The following is a 20,943-nucleotide window of genomic DNA, read 5'->3' on the forward strand; positions in this document are numbered from 1 at the left end:
TGGGGAGTTATTTATGAGAGAGTACTAATTGCCTAAAATGCAAGTCTGTCAAAAGAACTAATATAAGGGGGCAGTCTTCAGAGGCTTAGATACAAGGTAATCACAGAGGTAAAAAGTATATTAATATATCAATGTTGGTTATGCAAAACGGGGGAGTGGGAATAAAAGGTATTTATCCTTTTAAACAATAAACATTTTCAAGTAGACTGTCCCTTTAACACTACTTTCTTTTCCTGTAACCATTATTTCACTTTATAAGCTGAAAAATGTAGCCAATAAAAAAAACGTGAATCACCAAGATTAAAAAGTTGATGTTTTTAATTAAGCAGTTTAACTTTCACATACAGCGATATTAGTTAATACAAGTTATACATAAAAAAGGCACTCGGTAACCTGTAATGTAAAAATGATATCTGCTTGTGAGCTGCTACTTCAAGCACATAATTGTACAATTACACCAGACTTGTATAATAAATATCATTTTCAGTCAATATTGTAGTTTAGACAACTGTAGTGCTGGTTACAAATTATTGCAGATAAACATCTATTTACATTGTAAATAATGTTCTGCTAGCATGGGTGTCCGGAGTGTCTGGCAAGAAGGGCAATTATCCTGCCTAGGATTTTTAATTTTTTTTTGCAAGCATAAGCTCTTACATGAGTAACTCTTTTGTTGCCAATGAGCCACCATTAAAATGATGCCCAGCTCATATGCAGCTGCACGCTGCCTCTATTGCAGTGATTTGTATTATTTTGTTCTAGTCATTTTTTCGTACCCCCTGAACAGATTTCATTGGACGCCCATATCTATTAGCACACATCATGAGTACCAAACACAATCTTTTTCTATACAAAAATGTGCTTAAAATTTGTAATACTTCAGTTTTGTGAAAATATTTGGCACCTTTGTTTCTTTCTCACTGATGCAACTTGAAAAAATGCTTAATATTTGATTTTTTATTTACACCAAGTTCAGGAGCGGTTTGGTAAAAAAAAATTCTCACTTATGAAATATGTAGCAAAAAAAAAAGTGTCTTCTGTCATACAATGAATGGTATTTTAAAATTAAATAAAATATTCATATTAAAATCAAACATTAAGAGAAATGCATAGTATATAATGCTTTCCTATATAATGCTTTCCTATATAATGCTTTCCTATATAATGCTTTCCTATATAATGCTTTCCTATATAATGCTTTCCTATATAATGCTTTCCACAGCTAAAAGATTCACTGACTCCCATAAATGAGAACAGTTGTGCAGAGTACCTCAAAGGATTTGTAGTTAATAAAATAATTTACTTATTGTGTTCTATAAAGACATAAAAAAACTTTGGTCATTGGTTTTTGCCTTATACTTGTGGTCAAAGAAAACCTTGAGTGCCAGGAGCTGCTATTATGCTTTCAGGCCAAGTAATCTTGCAGTGTTTAGAACATCATCACGGTTAAGATAACAACCACAAAGCTGCCTGTATCCTGTGAAGGACTCTCTTCCATGCAGAACTCTCCAGTTATCAACAAACATCACCTGCAAATAAATCAGAATAAAAAATAAATAAATAGATACAGAACTGTAGAGGGAAAATTTGTAAAATTCTACTCCATTTCAAAGATTAAGAATTAATTATAGAACATGACTGTCTAAAAAAAGCATTCATTTTTCTTTTTACTAACATTACTTGATGGCTTCAGATTTTCTGCAAATACTATTTCATCCTCTAGTGGGTGGTAATGAGCACTTCAATTAATCATAGAGCTATATCAAGAATGTGAAAATCAACGAGAACATAAGAAGTATAATTATATGATAGAGGGATGAAATCTTTTTTTTTTTTTTTTGTCTATTGCATTTGTAAAGGGTAGTGGTTGATTTGCAATAATTTTTCTAGTTTGATCTATGTTCTCATGTGATGAAGAACTCTATTTACATGTTTTCAAGGTTACTATAGACCTTGTATATATCACATAGGCATGTTACTTTTCTAACTGCACTGATAAGTATATATATATATATATATATATATATATATATATATATATATATATATATATATATATATATATATATATTGTGATGTCCTCTTCCAGTGTGCTTCAGGTTGCATAGCTCAGCATGCAATTCTCTGTTTTAAGATTATCCAGCAATTACCCTGCCATTATGTTCCCCCCACCAAAAGCATTTGTCAGCATCAGACAGATCTGTTATTTTACGACCCTCTGCAAAGTCTCAGCTATCTCTCCCACCTCCTGTCCAGTCTCCATAGCTCCCTTCTATACAAGATATCTATGAACAAATTCTATCATATTAATCAGTATTATTTCAGACCTGAGGAAGAGAGCTTGTCTTTTACTATGTAATGTTAGTCCAATATAAAAAAAGGTATTACTATATACTGCAATACTATTGTTACTTTGATATTCATCTACTGGACTTAGTCTTTTGTTGCCAATGAGCCACCATTTTAAAATGATCTACATATTTAAAGATATATAACAATATATGAGCTCCATATACTTAGGATTTTTCATGTAAAAGGTTCTTTACAGAGTTGCTTTAGTCAAGAGCTGCTGGTGCAAGGCCGCCCCCTGCTGATTTGCGGCCAATGGGCCGCCAGCAGGGGGGTGTCAATCAACCCGATCATACTCGATCGGGTTGTATTGTGGCGATGTGTGTCCGCCTGCTCAAAGCAGGCGGACAGGGTTATGGAGCAGCGGCCTTTGTGACCGCTGCTTCATAACTACTGTTTCTGGCCAGAAAAAGGGGCAATCAAGCTCAATACAGAGCTTGTTAAATAGAGCCCATAGGGTATAGAGGTGCCTGAAGTATTGACAAAAAATAAAAAAATAAGCAGTCTTGAATTTAGAAAAGGGCGGGTTGTGGACTCTCCATGCCAGGAAAGAAAATAATTTATCAGGTAAGCATAAATGTTGTTTTCTTTCCAATGGAATGGAGAGTAGTTGAAGTGGCCTTCTGGCCCTTACACTTGCCAGAAAAAAACAACAAAACGAGCAGAAAATTGCCGAAAATTCTTAGTAGCCTGCAGATAGAATTTTAAAGCACAAACTAAATCCAGGTTGTGTAACAGACGTTCCTTAGGAGATGAAGGATTAGGATAGAATGAAGGAACAACAATTTCTTGATTGATATTACGGTTCGAAACCACCTTAGGAAGAAATCCCAATTTGGTACGAAGAACCACCTTATCCGCATGGAAAATAAGATAAGGGGGGCCATAGCAGTCCTTGGTGAAGAATTTTTTTTCTTAAAGGAACAGTCAAGACCAAAAAACTTTCATGATTCAAATAGGGCATGTAATTTTAAACAATTTTCCAATTTACTTTTATCACCAATTTTGCTTTGTTCTCTTGGTATCCTTAGTTGAAAGCTAAACCTAGGAGGTTCATATGCAAATTTCTAAGACCTTGAAGGCCGCCTCTAATCTAAATGCATTTTGATAGTTTTTCACCACTAGAGGGCATTAGTTCATGTGTTTCATATAGGTAACATTGAGTTCATGCACGTGAATTTACCATGGAGTCAGCTCTGATTGGCTAAAATGCAAGTCTGTCAAAAGAACTGAAATAAGGGGGCAGTCTGCTGAGGCTTAGATACAAGGTAATTACAGAGGTAAAATGTGTATAATTATAACTGTGTTGGTTATGCAAAACTGGGGAATGGGTAATTAAGGGATTATCTATCTTTTAAAACAACAAAAATTCTGGTGTTGACTGTTCCTTTAAGTACCCCTCTAGTTTCCTATCCATAGGATCCTTGAAGGAGGTACTATACTCTAGAGGAATTGTGGTTCTCTTGGCTAATGTAGATATAGCTCCATCCATTTTAGGAACAATGCGCCAAAGGTCTCGCACAGAGTCTGCAACAGGAAACATCTTTTTAAATACAGGAGATGGGGAAAATGGAACACCCGGCTTCTGACATGCGATCTGGAACAAGAAATACTTCCACAGATCTCGGTTTGACATCAAAAACTCTATTTAGCTTATTAACCTTAGGAGTCTCTGTGACTGAAGGTTCATAATCCTCTAGAGTAGCTAGAACATGTTTCAATAGTAAACAGAGGTGTTCAAGCTTAAATCTAACACTAAACTCCTCTGAATCCGCTGTACTAGCTACAGCAGATTCAGAATCAGAGATTTTGCCCTCAGATGCTGTATAGAAGACTGATCATCCTCAGATAACTGAGACAAACTGAATAAGGCAGGTTTGGCGTTATCAGAAATTCCTGACTTAGAGGAAATGTTGGAAGAGGGCACTACTTGTGTAACTGCCAAAGAGGAGAAAGCTGAGGCATGTCTTGGACAACAATATCCTGAGACAGACGGCTCTGAGAGGGTATCTTTGTTTTTGGAAAGTAACATTTTATTCACACATATGGAACAAAACTGCACAGGAGGAATAACCTGAGCCTCAAGACAATATAAACATTTATCAAAAGACATAGATATAATTTTATCAGCATCCATAGTGGTCTATTTAACAAGGGCCGAATGGCCCCTGTTCCCCTTGTTTCCGCACAAGCCTTCAGGCTCGCCGGAAACAGGAGTTAACAAGCAGCGGTCTTAAGACAGCTGCTCCTAAACTCATACGCTGGCTCTGAGGCGGCGTATAGCAATCCGCCCCCGATCATATACGATCGGGCTGACTGACAGCAAATCTGCAGGGGGCAGCGTTGCACCAGCAGTTCACAAGAACTGCTGGTGCAATGATAAATGCCGACAGCGTATGCTGTCGGCATTAATCGATGTGCAGCGGACATGGTTCGCTATAGCGGATCATGTCTGTCCGCACATATATAAATAGACCCCATGTCTTAGATTAATGGTTCCCAGGAGCAAAAAAAGGTAAAATCAGGATCCTAAAAAAAAACAAAAAAAACCAACTAATTAAACCCTACTACAATTTTTTTTTTTGAAAAAAGCTTTATTGAGTGAACAAACGTAGTGTTACATCTGCAATAATGTTAATAAAGAATAATACAGTCACTATTCAAAGTGCAATTCAATGTCAAAACAATTAGATCTCTCAAAAAGACTATCAGAACATCTTCACAAAAAAGAGCTTTACAATATATTGGTGCGTAAATCATCGTTCCATATAGCAGATCAACGCATTCAGCACGATGTGTCCTTTGGAAGCTTCAGGTGAATAAAAAGTGAGGAAACTGGGGGAACAGTATGGAAAAGACAAATAGAAATGAGGAAAAAGTTAGGGGTAAGGGAGAGAAAGAAAGAAAAAAAAAAAAAAGAAAAAAACAAACAAACCACACCACAGACCACCACTCCCACCCTGTAAAGAACGGACAGTGACCACCCAACGGGGGCTGCAATGACCTATAGGTCCTTACCCTCCCAGATCAGAGTTATATATTCATGTGTTTCCAATTTCCCAATCTTAAGGTAGTGAAACCTTTCCAGATTTAGCAAGTCCCGGACCCCCGCCCTCCACTCCTCTAGGCTTGGTATCTGAAGTGATTTCCAATGTCTCTGTATGAGTCCCTTGGCACAATTTAGCATTAGGAGAAACAAATGACGTCTAGCCTCCATAGTTATCTTTGGGAGCTCATGGTAAATCAGATATTTAGGGTTCGGAGGGAGGATGATCCGCAGAAGTCTGCCACTTTCACGAAATTACACTCACCCAAAAGGGCTGTATAAGGGGGCATTGCCACCAAATGTGTAGTATGGATCCCTCCTTTCCGCAGCCTCTCCAGCACTCCCCACCCGCAAAGGGATATATTTTTTTCAACCTCTGTGGGGTAAGATACCACCTACTCAAAAATTTAAAATGCATTTCCTGCAGTCTAGCTGAAACCGATACACGCTTTGCTTTACTAAAGATCGATAACCAGGTTTTTGCATTGAGCTCCACACTCAGATCTCTCTGCCAGGCAGCCACATAGGAAGGCACTACCTCCCCACCTCCTTCCATGAGCAGTTTATATAAGATTGAAATCAAGTGTTGTGGCAGGGTCTCCGCAGTGCATAGCATCTCGAAGGGCGTTCTCTGTCTGCTTAATGAGTCTCTATCTCCAAGGTTACTGACGTAGTGATTCAATTGAGCCACTCTGAACCATGAAGAGAACAGATCACGATCCCATTCAGCTAATTCCCTTTGTGGCTTAACCCTCCCGTGTACTAACGCATTTGATATGATTACCTTCGAAAGTGGATAGGAAAAGCCAGGGCCATGTGCTTTATTCTCCATTCCATTGTCTGTGTTCTCACGAACCGGTATCACCGGCGAGACCACTGTGGAAAGATGACTCTCCACTTTAGGTAGCTTGTCCCAACCCTGTAGCACATCCCCAATCAGGGGATATTGAGAAACCCAACCGGGGCGAAGACCAGGGCTTATTCATGCGAGTGCCCCTACATTCCCCCTCCGGAGAATCTCCCTGTCCAAGCCTATCCACGCTTTGTCCGCAGATCCATGGCACCACTCAACTAACCGCTGGAGTGAGATTGCCTTGAAGTATTCACTCAACCGAGGGACACCAGCCCTTCCTCTATTTCTAGGAAGATACATTGTTGTTTTATTAATCCTCTGCATCAGACTGTTCCAAATGTATGTTTCAATGGCCGACTTGATGGATTATGTGACCCGCTGAGGCCAAAGGGATTGCCTGCATAATATACAGAACTCTAGGTAAGACATTCATTTTTGTGACGTGTATTCTTCCCATCCATGAGATGGTTTTGTTTTGCCACGTCGCAAAGTCCCGTAGGATATCATCTCTGATGCACTTATAGTTCACATTTACGATTTCTCTAACCGAAGAGGCCAGAGTGATGCCTAGGTATTTCAAGTGCTTTGTTGCAATTTTCAGGGGACAGCGATAGCCCTGTGTTACAAAAATGTCTTGAGGCATTGAAATGTTCAGAATTTCAGACTTTGAGAGATTGAGCAGAAAATCCGATACTCGACCGAATGCCTCAAATTCTGCCAACGAGGTCTGCAAAGACACAGCATTGTCAGCTAAGGTTAACAGAACGTCATCGGCGTACATTGCCAACTTATGCTCCACCCCTCCCGTCTGAATTCCGCAGATAGCGGGATTAGCTCGCATATTGCTCGCCAAGACCTCCCTGACAAGAGCGAAAAGCAGGGGTGACAAAGGGCACCCCTGTCTCGTACCGTTGGAGATTAAAAAAGGCTCCGAAAACAGGCCATTTACTCAGACTTTGGTGCTGGGGTTGGAGTACAGCGAGAACACATAGTTTGTGAAACGTGCTCCAAAGCCCATTCTCCCCAGAGTATGTCGCATAAAGGTCCAATTGACCCGATCAAAAGCCTTCTCCGCAGGTCAGCTGGAGAACCCAAAGGGTATTGTCATGCGCCTCTCTAGCTGGAATAAAACCTGCCTGGTCTGTGGAGACCAATTGAGGTAGAAAAATTTTAAGGCGATTCGCTATAACCTTGGCCAAGATCTTAACGTCTGAGTTAAGCAAAGAAATTGGTCTATAGCTGCTAGGTTGATTTTCCGGTTTGCTAGGCTTAGGAATAACCGATATAAAGGCTTCCAACATTGAGCGCGGTAAGACAGGAGTTTCAGACAGCTGATTGAACAAGTGGAGCAAATGGGGCACTAGAATGTCTGCAAATTTTTTGTAGTAGCGTGTCCCGAACCCGTCAGGACCTGGGCTTTTGCCGATTGGGAGGCCTTCAATGGCTACCAGGATCTCCTCGGTGGTGAAAGGCGCATCCAATTGTTCCGCCTCATTCATGGACAGATGAGGCAGAGCCGTCCCCTCAATATATTCAAGGACCTCCTGCTCAGAGATCTGCCGGTCCCGGGGATCCCCTTGCCTTCTTGCAGTGGTATGTATATTGTAGAGGGTTTCGTAAAAGTTTCCGAACGTGTTGGCAATGGACTGACCGTCCCTATGTATCTCATCCTGCCCATCGACTATCTCATAAACATACGAGCGTAGTCTCTTTCTCGCCAGAGCCCGAGCCAGCCACCTACCTGCTTTGTTGCTGTGCTCAAAGAACCGTTGACGCAGAATAAGCGCTTTTTTGTGCTGTTCTTCACGTAAGTGACATAGCAAGGCGGATCTAGCAGAAGCCAGTTCCTCCTGTCTCTCCCGGTTATTAGGTTGATCCTTATGTGCTAGCTCTTTTTGGGTTACTAGAGCCAATAAGGTATTATAAGCGTCTCTCCTGGATCTACGCAATGCCGCGCTGTGTCTCATCAGTAAGCCTCTAGTCACACACTTGTGGGCTTCCAAGACGGTAGAACTTTCTATAGCCTCATCAGTGTTTAGACGGAAATATTCCTCAATATTCTCATGTAATTTTTGAGTTAAGAGTTTGTCATCCAGTAAGCATTCATCCAGCCTCCAGATATACGGTGTTATCGGAGTGTTGGGCCATTCTATCATACACTTGACTGGAGCGTGGTCTGACCACGTGATAGAGTTAATGTTACAACTCGTCGTGATCGCGAGACCCACTGAGTCAGTGAGGAGATAGTCATTCCTTGTATACTTCCTGTGAGGATACGAGTAAAAGGTATAGTTTTTGTCTGTTGGATGGAAAGTTCGCCAAATGTCATGTAGGACCAGATCCTTGAAGGACCTAAGTGTTTATGCACTTTATGGGGGGCACTGGAGAGGCCATCCGAGGTGTCCAAGGCAGGATTCAGAGAAACATTAAAATCTCCCCCCAAATAGAGGATTCCCTTCTGTACCTCCAGAAGTTTGTGCGCTATTTTCTTAAAAAACAAATCCTGTGCTCTGTTTGGGAAATAGAGATTAGACAAGGTCATGGGTCTACCATATAATGTGCCTAAAAATATCAAAAACCTACCATTGGGATCTTTTAATGTCTGTTCCAATTGGAATGGCACAGTGTGTCGAAACAATATACCTACTCCATTTTTTTTGGATGGTCCTGAGGCAAAGTGAGCCGCTGGATAGTGTCTGTTGAACCACTTAGGTTCCCTGTGTTTAGAGTAGTGCGTTTCCTGGATGAATACAATATCACCTCCCAGCCTATGTAAGTCTCAAGTAATAATTGAACGCTTCTCTGGGCTATTGAGACCCTTAACATTTACAGTGAAGAGATCAAAGGTGTGAGTCCTGGTACGTGGGTGTATGCCTGCCATTGGTAAAGAAAAAAAAAAAAAGGGGAGAGTCCTATGTAGAGGAGTCAAGTGCTACACAATAAAGAGGAGAAGAATCATAAAGGTAAGGAAGGGATTAGAAGAAAAGGAGTAGGGGGAAAAGAAAGAGATCCTCAAATGATCTAAAAAGCTGGAGGCAAAGCCCCTCCCTATTATCTCAGTTGGATCTGGGGATTGAAGATAGTAAGAAACAATCTGTGGTAACAAGTAGAAGTAAACAATAGGAGGTAGTAACCTCAATGCTCTTATATAAGAATTATAAATAGACTATTGAACTTTGTAGGTAAAGTAACCCTAAAACATTTGAATTATTTATTGTCAGAACATGCGTATGAACTGGTAGTAGACAACACAAGCAATCACCAAAACATCACCCACCCGGCGTATATTATGCATCAGAAGATTCCCGACCCCATGACCCGCAGCAAACATAATCTGAATGTGTCTATTTAGTTGCTTTCCCCCCTCCTACCTTTATTTGCCCCCTATATATATGCATTATTATTATTATATATATTTTTTTATTTTATTTTATATTAATTTTAGGTAATGGTGCCTTATTCCTATCGGATCCTCCCATCCCATCCTAATGACTGAACCACTACCTGCCTTCTATTCTTTTCCCCTTAATTAATCTGCTATAAATCCTTTCCTAAGCTTCCTGTCCCATAAAACCTATAATAATCTATAGTAGGAAGCCCTCATATTGATATTGCTAAAGGAGACAAGAATAGGTGTTAGAAAGCATTGCATAATATATTAGTTTACAAATAACATTCTAATGAGTCATAAGCGGGGTGCATAAACCAGAATGCTGTGGCCACTATATGTTCAATAATTGTGGGCGAGTTCAATGTTAGGACAGAACAGATAAATAATCAGTAAACCAGTTCGTCCTATCTACTACAGTCTCTCTAAAATAGAGCAGATTGGTGTGGGCACCAGCAGTCAGTTAGATTAGTCCATAAATTGGATATCTGGGGGAAAAAAAATAATTTGTGGTAAAGGTAGGGAGTCAGTTTTAGACTTATCTGTCTGGAAGAACAGCTGGGCTGCGAATCCTGAGCCGAGAAACCATACCGTTCCGGGGTCATCTGGGTATGATGAGATAAATTTGACAATCAAATCTTTATGTGTGTATGGAACCACATTAGGTCAGTGGCTGTTCTCATCGCGGACCTCCCCTGGCCCGGGCTGTGCTGGGGCTGCAGCGACATTAGGCGACCTGATCTGCAGACCAAAGGCCTGGTTGAGAGTGGGAAGATCAGCAGGTGACTTAAAGATTGCTGTCGTGCCATCTTTGGATGCAATGATGCAGGTAGGGAACCCCCACCTGTATTGGATTTGTTGCTCCTTAAGCTTAGAGGTTATATAGCGTAATTCCCTCTGCTTCTGGAGGGTCGCTGGGCATAGATCCGTAAAGACTTGTATTTCCGTGCCCTCAAATATGAGGGGGTGCTTATTCCTTGAATGCCGTAGGATGCCCTCCTTGTCCTTGTAAGATAAGAGTTTGATGATGATGTCCCTGGGTGGGGCTCTGGCTGGTGGTCTGGGCCTAAGCGCCCGGTGGGCTCTTTCAACTTGAATCTCAGCCGCGTTAGGGGCATTTTTGAGGAATTTGAATAGTTCCTGTACATATTGACCTATGTCAGGCGGGGTCACTGTCTCAGGCACACCACGGAGCCTCAGGTTATTATGCCTGCTCCTGTTTTCTAAGTCTTCAATTCTATTGGTGAGGTTCTGTACCGTTGCGTCTTGGGATTGTATACAACTAGCCTGATGTTGGAGGTCAGAGCGTATTGTCTCCTGTATTTCCTCCACTTGGGAGACTCTTTGATCTACCACAGCTATATCCTTTTTTAACTCACCAAACAGGAGTTTCATATCCATCATGGCCTCCTTTATATCATTCTTAGAAGATAGGTGCTTAATCCTATTATCCTCTTTAGTAACATAGCTAGTTTGCAAGGGATCCGGATTAGTTGTCTGTACAGCTGTGGTCTGTCTGCTAGGTTCAGCAGTATCTCTACCTGCACCCAGGGCTGCATCTGCTGCAATTAAATAACTCTCCATATTGGAGGACTGGGAACCCTTAATTGGCTTGGTTATACGTCTATTTGCCATGTTCAAGGCAAGAAGTAGTAGATGACTGCAAATAAATCTCACTGCCACTCAGGTACTGGAAGGATAGCTCCGTTAGCCTTTGCAAAGTTAATCCTTTTACCCGCACGTTATTGCAAGGATACTTGGACTGGTTCCCTCCTTCACACCAGAAAATTATGGCCTCCTAACTATTATGTAGTTGTTTTAATTTTAATACTGCAGGACCCTTCAAATCTGCAGATATCCACCCAGTAGTTCAGATGAAAGCTAACCCAGTCTTCCCCAGCCAGACCCAATAATTCACTTTGTAGTTTCGCCTAACCCTCCTCAGCAGGCCCCTGTGTTAGCTCTTTACTTAAAATTCACTGGAGGCCACAACCGCACAGCAAATTCTATGAGGTCCCAGGGCTGTTAAACTCACCCTCTTTTCAGACATTAGAAAGTCTCCCAGCCTGCTTGTAATCCGCTGCCCCGGAGATGGTATTGGGGCCTTTTCAGGAAAGTTGCGGCTCAGAGCTGTGCTCCGCTACAGGGCGACCACCTGATCCGTGTCCCCAGAGGAGATCCGCAATCCCGGTCAAACGGGGCACAAGGTAACAGTCGGGTGCGACACCCGGAGTGATATACTCACTATGTTCAGTGCCTGAGTAGCCAGTGTACCAATTGCGGCAAGTTCCGTTCCGGTCTAGGCCTCACTGCGCACTATTTCAAAAGAGATCCTCCGGCACAGTTTAGAAAGTCAAGGGAGCAGGGCAAAATGTCCACTCAGTTCTTAAGTGCAATAGATGTGTTTACATCATTTCCAACAAGCTGTGGGTTACTTAATACCTGTTATAAGAGTCTTGAGGCTTCAGAGCTAACTCAATGTGCGGCCATCAGCTAGCATGGCCAAGCTCCGCCCCCCTACTACGATTTTTTTAAAATAAATAAGTATGGATTTGAAAGAAAAAAAAAGTATTTTACCCCAGGCACCGCTATATGCCCAGCTCTGCTGGAGAGACTCATCCCTCCGGTGACACAGAACGACCCAGAGCTATATATAGAGCTATTTGTAGCAACAGCTAGATCACACCGTTTAAGTGAGATCTGTGGAAATTACGGTGAAGGAAATTAGAGGAAATGTTCTAACTGTAGGATCGTGCTCAGAAAGTCACTCTGTAGGCATCCGCTCCCCATACCGACTGAGGAAAGGAAATCCGCTCAGCAGAAGAGAAGCTGTGTGGTCATGTGACCGCAAGAAAAAACCAGATGTGACACAGGGGAGAAAAGCGCGATTACGCTGTGCTGAAATTCCCAGCCAAAAAAACTACAAAGTGTGCCACCTAGCCCAATAAAACATAAAGGCTTATAGTTTCACCTAAACATTTAAGGCATGTGTGATAAAATATCAGCCTTAATCCTCCACCGTATATTTGATACTTCCCATTACCCTCAAGAGCCAGAAGCCTCATTAAAAATTAAAGGAGAATTTTAACTCCGTGTATACTCTCAAAAAAGCAGTACAGTGTCCTGCCTCTGTTGCCCAAAAAGAAATATCCCCAATATGAAGAGATATAGAAGTCCCCTTACATTCACTGAAGGAATTAACCCCCAAAAGTGCCATATCCTTCTAACCTAGAAGGCAAAAAGCACTTACCTGTGGATTCAGCTGCAGGGCAGGTACAGCATCTCAGGTATGGCAGACTCAGACGATCTCTGACAGGGACCTGAAGAGAAAGAAAAGCAGAGTAACCAACCCTGGTTTTCTATATAGGGGTTAGCATAAATTGTTGGAGAAAAAGCAAGGACTACCCTGCCGATCTCCAACAGCTAATAGCCACCATAACTCTTACTAAAGAGGATTACATGGACACATTTGCTTCCTCCTGGTAGCCAGGAGTTAAATTCCCACTAGTAATTATAATGGATTTGTTGACTCTCCATGCCATTGGAAAGAAATGTTGCATTTCATGTCCCTTTAAATTAATAAGTTTATGGTGTATTCAATTGTGAGTTTACTTTCCCTTTTAAGAAGCATTTCCTGTGTGCAAGGGAAAACGGTAACATGCTGCAGAGCACAAAAAAAGAGCGCTGCTGGAATACATTTTTTTCCGGGAAGGGCGACTGCAGAGTTTAATTTATGAATTTGCACTAAGTTTGAGTATACCAAACTAATTTCTTGGTCAGTCACGCACACAAACACTTAAAAAAACAGAATTTATGTTTACCTGATAAATTACTTTCTCCAACGGTGTGTCCGGTCCACGGCGTCATCCTTACTTGTGGGATATTCTCTTCCCCAACAGGAAATGGCAAAGAGCCCAGCAAAGCTGGTCACATGATCCCTCCTAGGCTCCGCCTACCCCAGTCATTCGACCGACGTAAAGGAGGAATATTTGCATAGGAGAAACCATATGATACCGTGGTGACTGTAGTTAAAGAAAATAAATTATCAGACCTGATTAAAAAACCAGGGCGGGCCGTGGACCGGACACACCGTTGGAGAAAGTAATTTATCAGGTAAACATAAATTCTGTTTTCTCCAACATAGGTGTGTCCGGTCCACGGCGTCATCCTTACTTGTGGGAACCAATACCAAAGCTTTAGGACACGGATGAAGGGAGGGAGCAAATCAGGTCACCTAAATGGAAGGCACCACGGTTTGCAAAACCTTTCTCCCAAAAATAGCCTCAGAAGAAGCAAAAGTATCAAACTTGTAAAATTTGGTAAAAGTGTGCAGTGAAGACCAAGTCGCTGCCCTACATATCTGATCAACAGAAGCCTCGTTCTTGAAGGCCCATGTGGAAGCCACAGCCCTAGTGGAATGAGCTGTGATTCTTTCAGGAGGCTGCCGTCCGGCAGTCTCATAAGCCAATCTGATGATGCTTTTAATCCAAAAAGAGAGAGAGGTAGAAGTTGCTTTTTGACCTCTCCTTTTACCAGAATAAACAACAAACAAGGAAGATGTTTGTCTAAAATCCTTTGTAGCATCTAAATAGAATTTTAGAGCGCGAACAACATCCAAATTGTGCAACAAACGTTCCTTCTTTGAAACTGGATTCGGACACAAAGAAGGCACGACTATCTCCTGGTTAATGTTTTTGTTAGAAACAACTTTCGGAAGAAAACCAGGTTTAGTACGTAAAACCACCTTATCTGCATGGAAAACCAGATAAGGAGGAGAACACTGCAGAGCAGATAATTCTGAAACTCTTCTAGCAGAAGAAATTGCAACCAAAAACAAAACTTTCCAAGATAATAACTTAATATCAACGGAATGCAAGGGTTCAAACGGAACCCCCTGAAGAACTGAAAGAACTAAGTTGAGACTCCAAGGAGGAGTCAAAGGTTTGTAAACAGGCTTGATTCTAACCAGAGCCTGAACAAAGGCTTGAACATCTGGCACAGCTGCCAGCTTTTTGTGAAGTAACACAGACAAGGCAGAAATCTGTCCCTTCAAGGAACTTGCCGATAATCCTTTCTCCAATCCTTCTTGAAGAAAGGATAGAATCTTAGGAATCTTTACCTTGTTCCAAGGGAATCCTTTAGATTCACACCAACAGATATATTTTTTCCATATTTTGTGGTAAATTTTTCTAGTTACAGGCTTTCTGGCCTGAACAAGAGTATCAATAACAGAATCTGAGAACCCTCGTTTTGATAAGATCAAGCGTTCAATCTCCAAGCAGTCAGCTGGAGTGAGACCAGATTCGGATGTTCGAACGGACCTTGAACAAGAAGGTCTCGACTCAAAGGTAGCTTCCATGGTGGAGCCGATGACATATTCACCAGATCTGCATACCAAGTCCTGCGTGGCCACGCAGGAGCTATCAAGATCACCGACGCCCTCTCCTGATTGATCCTGGCTACCAGCCTGGGGATGAGAGGAAACGGCGGGAATACATAAGCTAGTTTGAAGGTCCAAGGTGCTACTAGTGCATCTACTAGAGTCGCCTTGGGATCCCTGGATCTGGACCCGTAGCAAGGAACCTTGAAGTTCTGACGAGAGGCCATCAGATCCATGTCTGGAATGCCCCACAATTGAGTAATTTGGGCAAAGATTTCCGGATGGAGTTCCCACTCCCCCGGATGTAATGTCTGACGACTCAGAAAATCCGCTTCCCAATTTTCCACTCCTGGAATGTGGATTGCAGACAGGTGGCAGGAGTGAGTCTCCGCCCATTGAATGATTTTGGTCACTTCTTCCATCGCCAGGGAACTCCTTGTTCCCCCCTGATGGTTGATGTACGCAACAGTCGTCATGTTGTCTGATTGAAACCGTATGAACTTGGCCTTTGCTAGCTGAGGCCAAGCCTTGAGAGCATTGAATATCGCTCTCAGTTCCAGAATATTTATCGGTAGAAGAGATTCTTCCCGAGACCAAAGACCCTGAGCTTTCAGGGGTCCCCAGACCGCGCCCCAGCCCATCAGACTGGCGTCGGTCGTGACAATGACCCACTCTGGTCTGCGGAAGGTCATCCCTTGTGACAGGTTGTCCAGGGACAGCCACCAACGGAGTGAGTCTCTGGTCCTCTGATTTACTTGAATCGTCGGAGACAAGTCTGTATAGTCCCCATTCCACTGACTGAGCATGCACAGTTGTAATGGTCTTAGATGAATGCGCGCAAAAGGAACTATGTCCATTGCCGCTACCATCAAACCTATTACTTCCATGCACTGCGCTATGGAAGGAAGAGGAACGGAATGAAGTGTTTGACAAGAGTTTAGAAGTTTTGTTTTTCTGGCCTCTGTCAGAAAAATCCTCATTTCTAAGGAGTCTATTATTGTTCCCAAGAAGGGAACCCTTGTTGACGGAGATAGAGAACTCTTTTCTACGTTCACTTTCCATCCGTGAGATCTGAGAAAGGCCAGGACTATGTCCGTGTGAGCCTTTGCTTGAGGAAGGGACGACGCTTGAATCAGAATGTCGTCCAAGTAAGGTACTACTGCAATGCCCCTTGGTCTTAGTACCGCTAGAAGGGACCCTAGTACCTTTGTGAAAATCCTTGGAGCAGTGGCTAATCCGAAAGGAAGTGCCACGAACTGGTAATGCTTGTCCAGGAATGCGAACCTTAGGAACCGATGATGTTCCTTGTGGATAGGAATATGTAGATACGCATCCTTTAAATCCACCGTGGTCATGAATTGACCTTCCTGGATGGAAGGAAGAATTGTTCGAATAGTTTCCATTTTGAACGATGGAACCTTGAGAAACTTGTTTAGGATCTTGAGATCCAAGATTGGTCTGAACGTTCCCTCTTTTTTGGGAACTACGAACAGATTGGAGTAGAACCCCATCCCTTGTTCTCCTAATGGAACAGGATGAATCACTCCCATTTTTAACAGGTCTTCTACACAATGTAAGAATGCCTGTCTCTTTATGTGGTCTGAAGACAATTGAGACCTGTGGAACCTCCCCCTTGGGGGAGGCCCCTTGAATTCCAGAAGATAACCTTGGGAGACTATTTCTAGTGCCCAAGGATCCAGAACATCTCTTGCCCAAGCCTGAGCGAAGAGAGAGAGTCTGCCCCCCACCAGATCCGGTCCCGGATCGGGGGCCAACATTTCATGCTGTCTTGGTAGCAGTGGCAGGCTTCTTGGCCTGCTTTCCCTTGTTCCAGCCTTGCATTGGTCTCCAGGCTGGCTTGGCTTGAGAAGTATTACCCTCTTGCTTAGAGGACGTAGCACTTGGGGCTGGTCCGTTTCTACAAAAGGGACGAAAATTAGGTTTATTTTTGGCCTTGAAAGACCTATCCTGAGGAAGGGCGTGGCCCTTACCCCCAGTGATATCAGAGATAATCTCTTTCAAGTCAGGGCCAAACAGCGTTTTCCCCTTGAAAGGAATGTTAAGCAATTTGTTCTTGGAAGACGCATCCGCTGACCAAGATTTCAACCAAAGCGCTCTGCGCGCCACAATAGCAAACCCAGAATTTTTTGCCGCTAACCTAGCCAATTGCAAAGTGGCGTCTAGGGTGAAAGAATTAGCCAATTTGAGAGCACGGATTCTGTCCATAATCTCCTCATAAGGAGGAGAAACACTATCGATCGCCTTTTCTAGCTCATTGAACCAGAAACACGCGGCTGTAGTGACAGGGACAATGCATGAAATTGGTTGTAGAAGGTAACCTTGCTGAACAAACATCTTTTTAAGCAAACCTTCTAATTTTTTATCCATAGGATCTTTGAAAGCACAACTATCTTCTATGGGTATAGTGGTGCGTTTGTTTAAAGTAGAAACCGCCCCCTCGACCTTGGGGACTGTCTGCCATAAGTCCTTTCTGGGGTCGACCATGGGAAACAATTTTTTAAATATGGGGGGAGGGACGAAAGGTATACCGGGCCTTTCCCATTCTTTATTTACAATGTCCGCCACCCGCTTGGGTATAGGAAAAGCTTCTGGGGGCCCCGGGACCTCTAGGAACTTGTCCATTTTACATAGTTTCTCTGGGATGATCAAATTCTCACAATCATCCAGAGTGGATAACACCTCCTTAAGCAGAGCGCGGAGATGTTCCAACTTAAATTTAAATGTAATCACATCGGGTTCAGCTTGTTGAGAAATTTTCCCTGAATCTGAAATTTCTCCCTCAGACAAAACCTCCCTGGCCCCCTCAGACTGGTGTAGGGGCATATCAGAACCATTATCATCAGCGTCCTCATGCTCTTCAGTATCTAAAACAGAGCAGTCGCGCTTACGCTGATAAGTGGGCATTTTGGCTAAAATGTTTTTGATAGAATTATCCATTACAGCCGTTAAATGTTGCATAGTAAGGAGTATTGGCGCGCTAGATGTACTAGGGGCCTCCTGAGTGGGCAAGACTGGTGTAGACGAAGGAGGGAATGATGCAGTACCATGCTTACTCCCTTCACTTGAGGAATCATCTTGGGCATCATTTTCAGTGTCACATAAATCACATCTATTTAAATGAGAAGGAACCTTGGCTTCCCCACATTCAGAACACAGTCTATCTGGTAGTTCAGACATGTTAAACAGGCATAAACTTGATAACAAAGTACAAAAAACGTTTTAAAATAAAACCGTTACTGTCACTTTAAATTTTAAACTGAACACACTTTATTACTGCAATTGCGAAAAAGTATGAAGGAATTGTTCAAAATTCACCAAAATTTCACCACAGTGTCTTAAAGCCTTAAAAGTATTGCACACCAAATTTGGAAGCTTTAACCCTTAAAATAACGGAACCGGAGCCGTTTTTATCTTTAACCCCTTTACAGTCCCTGGTATCTGCTTTGCTGAGACCCAACCAAGCCCAAAGGGGAATACGATACCAAATGACGCCTTCAGAAAGTCTTTTTTATGTATCAGAGCTCCTCACACATGCGACTGCATGTCATGCTTCTCAAAAACAAGTGCGCAATACCGGCGCGAAAATGAGGCTCTGCCTATGATTAGGGAAAGCCCCTAGAGAATAAGGTGTCTAAAACAGTGCCTGCCGATATTATTTTACAAAAATACCCATATTAAATGATTCCTCAAGGCTAAATATGTTATATATGAATCGATTTAGCCCAGAAAATGTCTACAGTCTTAACAAGCCCTTGTGAAGCCCTTATTTACTCTGTAATAAAAATGGCTTACCGGATCCCATAGGGAAAATGACAGCTTCCAGCATTACATCGTCTTGTTAGAATGTGTCATACCTCAAGCAGCAAAAGTCTGCTCACTGTTCCCCCAACTGAAGTTAATTCCTCTCAACAGTCCTGTGTGGAACAGCCATCGATTTTAGTAACGGTTGCTAAAATCATTTTCCTCTTACAAACAGAAATCTTCATCTCTTTTCTGTTTCAGAGTAAATAGTACATACCAGCACTATTTTAAAATAACAAACTCTTGATTGAATAATAAAAACTACAGTTAAACACTAAAAAACTCTAAGCCATCTCTGTGGAGATGTTGCCTGTACAACGGCAAAGAGAATGACTGGGGTAGGCGGAGCCTAGGAGGGATCATGTGACCAGCTTTGCTGGGCTCTTTGCCATTTCCTGTTGGGGAAGAGAATATCCCACAAGTAAGGATGACGCCGTGGACCGGACACACCTATGTTGGAGAAAAACTATGTGGGCTGTACATATTTTTGTATGTCTTAGACACTTCAGAATGAGCTTTAATACAAGATTTTTTTTTTTCATTTAAAAACAACAACAATCAAATATAGTGTATTGCACCTTTCTATCAACATGTTTTGAGTTCTGTTTATTACACAAGCCTTATTATAGGCACCATTGGTTTCCTGAGGTAGGTGCGATTAATTAAATACTATTAAGATGTGAATATGCAAAACTTCTGCCTCTTAGGAAAAAAATAATAAAAAATCTCCAATGCGCATTTCCATGAGACAGAAAAAAAAGGAAATACAATACAAATTAATACAATGGGGCCGATTTACTAAGTGCCAGGCGGACATGATTCGCTGTAGTATATGCTGTCGGCATTTAACATTGCACAAGCATTTCACAAGAAATGTTTGTGCAGTGCCACCCCCTGCACATTCGTGGCCAATCGGCCGCTAGCAGGGGGTGTCAATCATCCCGATTGGATAAAAATAATTGCAGTCTGCCTCCTCAGGGGTGGCGGATGTGTTTAGGTAGCAGCGCTGCTTGGTAAATCTATTCCATGTTTTCACAGTAAGCCATACATGAGGACACTTTGCTTGATTACTTATTCCAAAAGCACAGTTTTGTGGTTCCTCTGAGTCCTTCTGCCTGCTTTTAAATCACTGCAAAGTGGATATGTATGCTCTTAATACCCTATCAAAAAGATGTATTTACTGATATATTGTATATAAGCACAGATATTGAAATGACCCCATAGAACGCATTTCTGATGGCTTTACCTTGCCTGGTTTCAGTTTAACCCACAGCTCATTTTCTGTCCTCCTTAGCTCATTGGTCAGCTCGCGATGTGCAGAGTACCAGCGGTGCACAATGTCATATGGCACTGTGTTTATAACAGCACGGTCATAGTTGTTGTACCTAAACAGAAAAAAATATTCTATCTCAAGAATGCATCAATTGCCAACATTTAATTACTTGTTTTAATGTCCTTTATTCAGTGCATTCAAAGATTGTAGTCACTTATATTAACGTCCATATCCCTTTAAGTTTATTATCCTAAACTACCCCAATTTTTCTTACAAATTGTTTTCTGTACTGTTGCTGTGCAGAATATGTTTTTTATATTTAACTTGTGTTAACAGGCACATGAAGGCATGTGGTCAAACATAAAGGATAACCTTTGATTCACTGGGAATCTCTCATACAAAACTAGTTTACTGGGTCATTCCTCACCCTTGGGATTATACATTTAATTTCAAACTTGAGTAATATTTTAGGAAACAAATAGGGGATGAAGTGAAATTATATTTAAAGTTAAATTCTATTTAATGCTAAAAAAAAAGCTGATAAATATTATTTTCAAGCAAACAATAACATCAATTAAGCCTTGAGTGTGGATGTGGGTATAAAGGGAATTATACATAAATACTCTGTGATTTAAAGGGACAGTCAACACTTTGGTCATCTTAAAGTCTTACCTTAGATTAAGCTACAAATATCCTCCTGCACCCCTTTCTATATCATGCAGCAGGAACAGTAAAAAAGTTATTTTAAAAAGAATATTATTTTTGGGCACTTTGTAATGGCTGCCAAGCTCTGCCCACTGATGAAAACACAATCAGGGCTTCATCTAGGCAC

At 41.9% G+C, this 20,943-nt stretch overlaps 1 protein-coding gene across 6 annotated transcripts in view; it reads right to left on the bottom strand.

Moving 5' to 3' along the window:
• Positions 1-300: 300 nt before the first annotated feature.
• The window catches only part of TMLHE (trimethyllysine hydroxylase, epsilon), a 427,780-nt gene continuing 407,137 nt past the window's right edge, over positions 301-20,943 (bottom strand). For all 6 annotated transcript variants that reach the window (XM_053699428.1, XM_053699431.1, XM_053699427.1 and 3 more), the window contains 2 exons: positions 20,085-20,223; positions 301-1,529 (listed from right to left, as the gene is read on the bottom strand). In XM_053699428.1, the coding sequence (XP_053555403.1) occupies positions 1,398-1,529; positions 20,085-20,223 (271 nt within the window). In that variant the 3' untranslated portion in view covers positions 301-1,397. The remainder of the gene's footprint in view (positions 1,530-20,084; positions 20,224-20,943) is intronic.

Source organism: Bombina bombina, chromosome 1, assembly GCF_027579735.1.
Source record: "Bombina bombina isolate aBomBom1 chromosome 1, aBomBom1.pri, whole genome shotgun sequence".
NCBI lineage: Eukaryota > Metazoa > Chordata > Amphibia > Anura > Bombinatoridae > Bombina > Bombina bombina.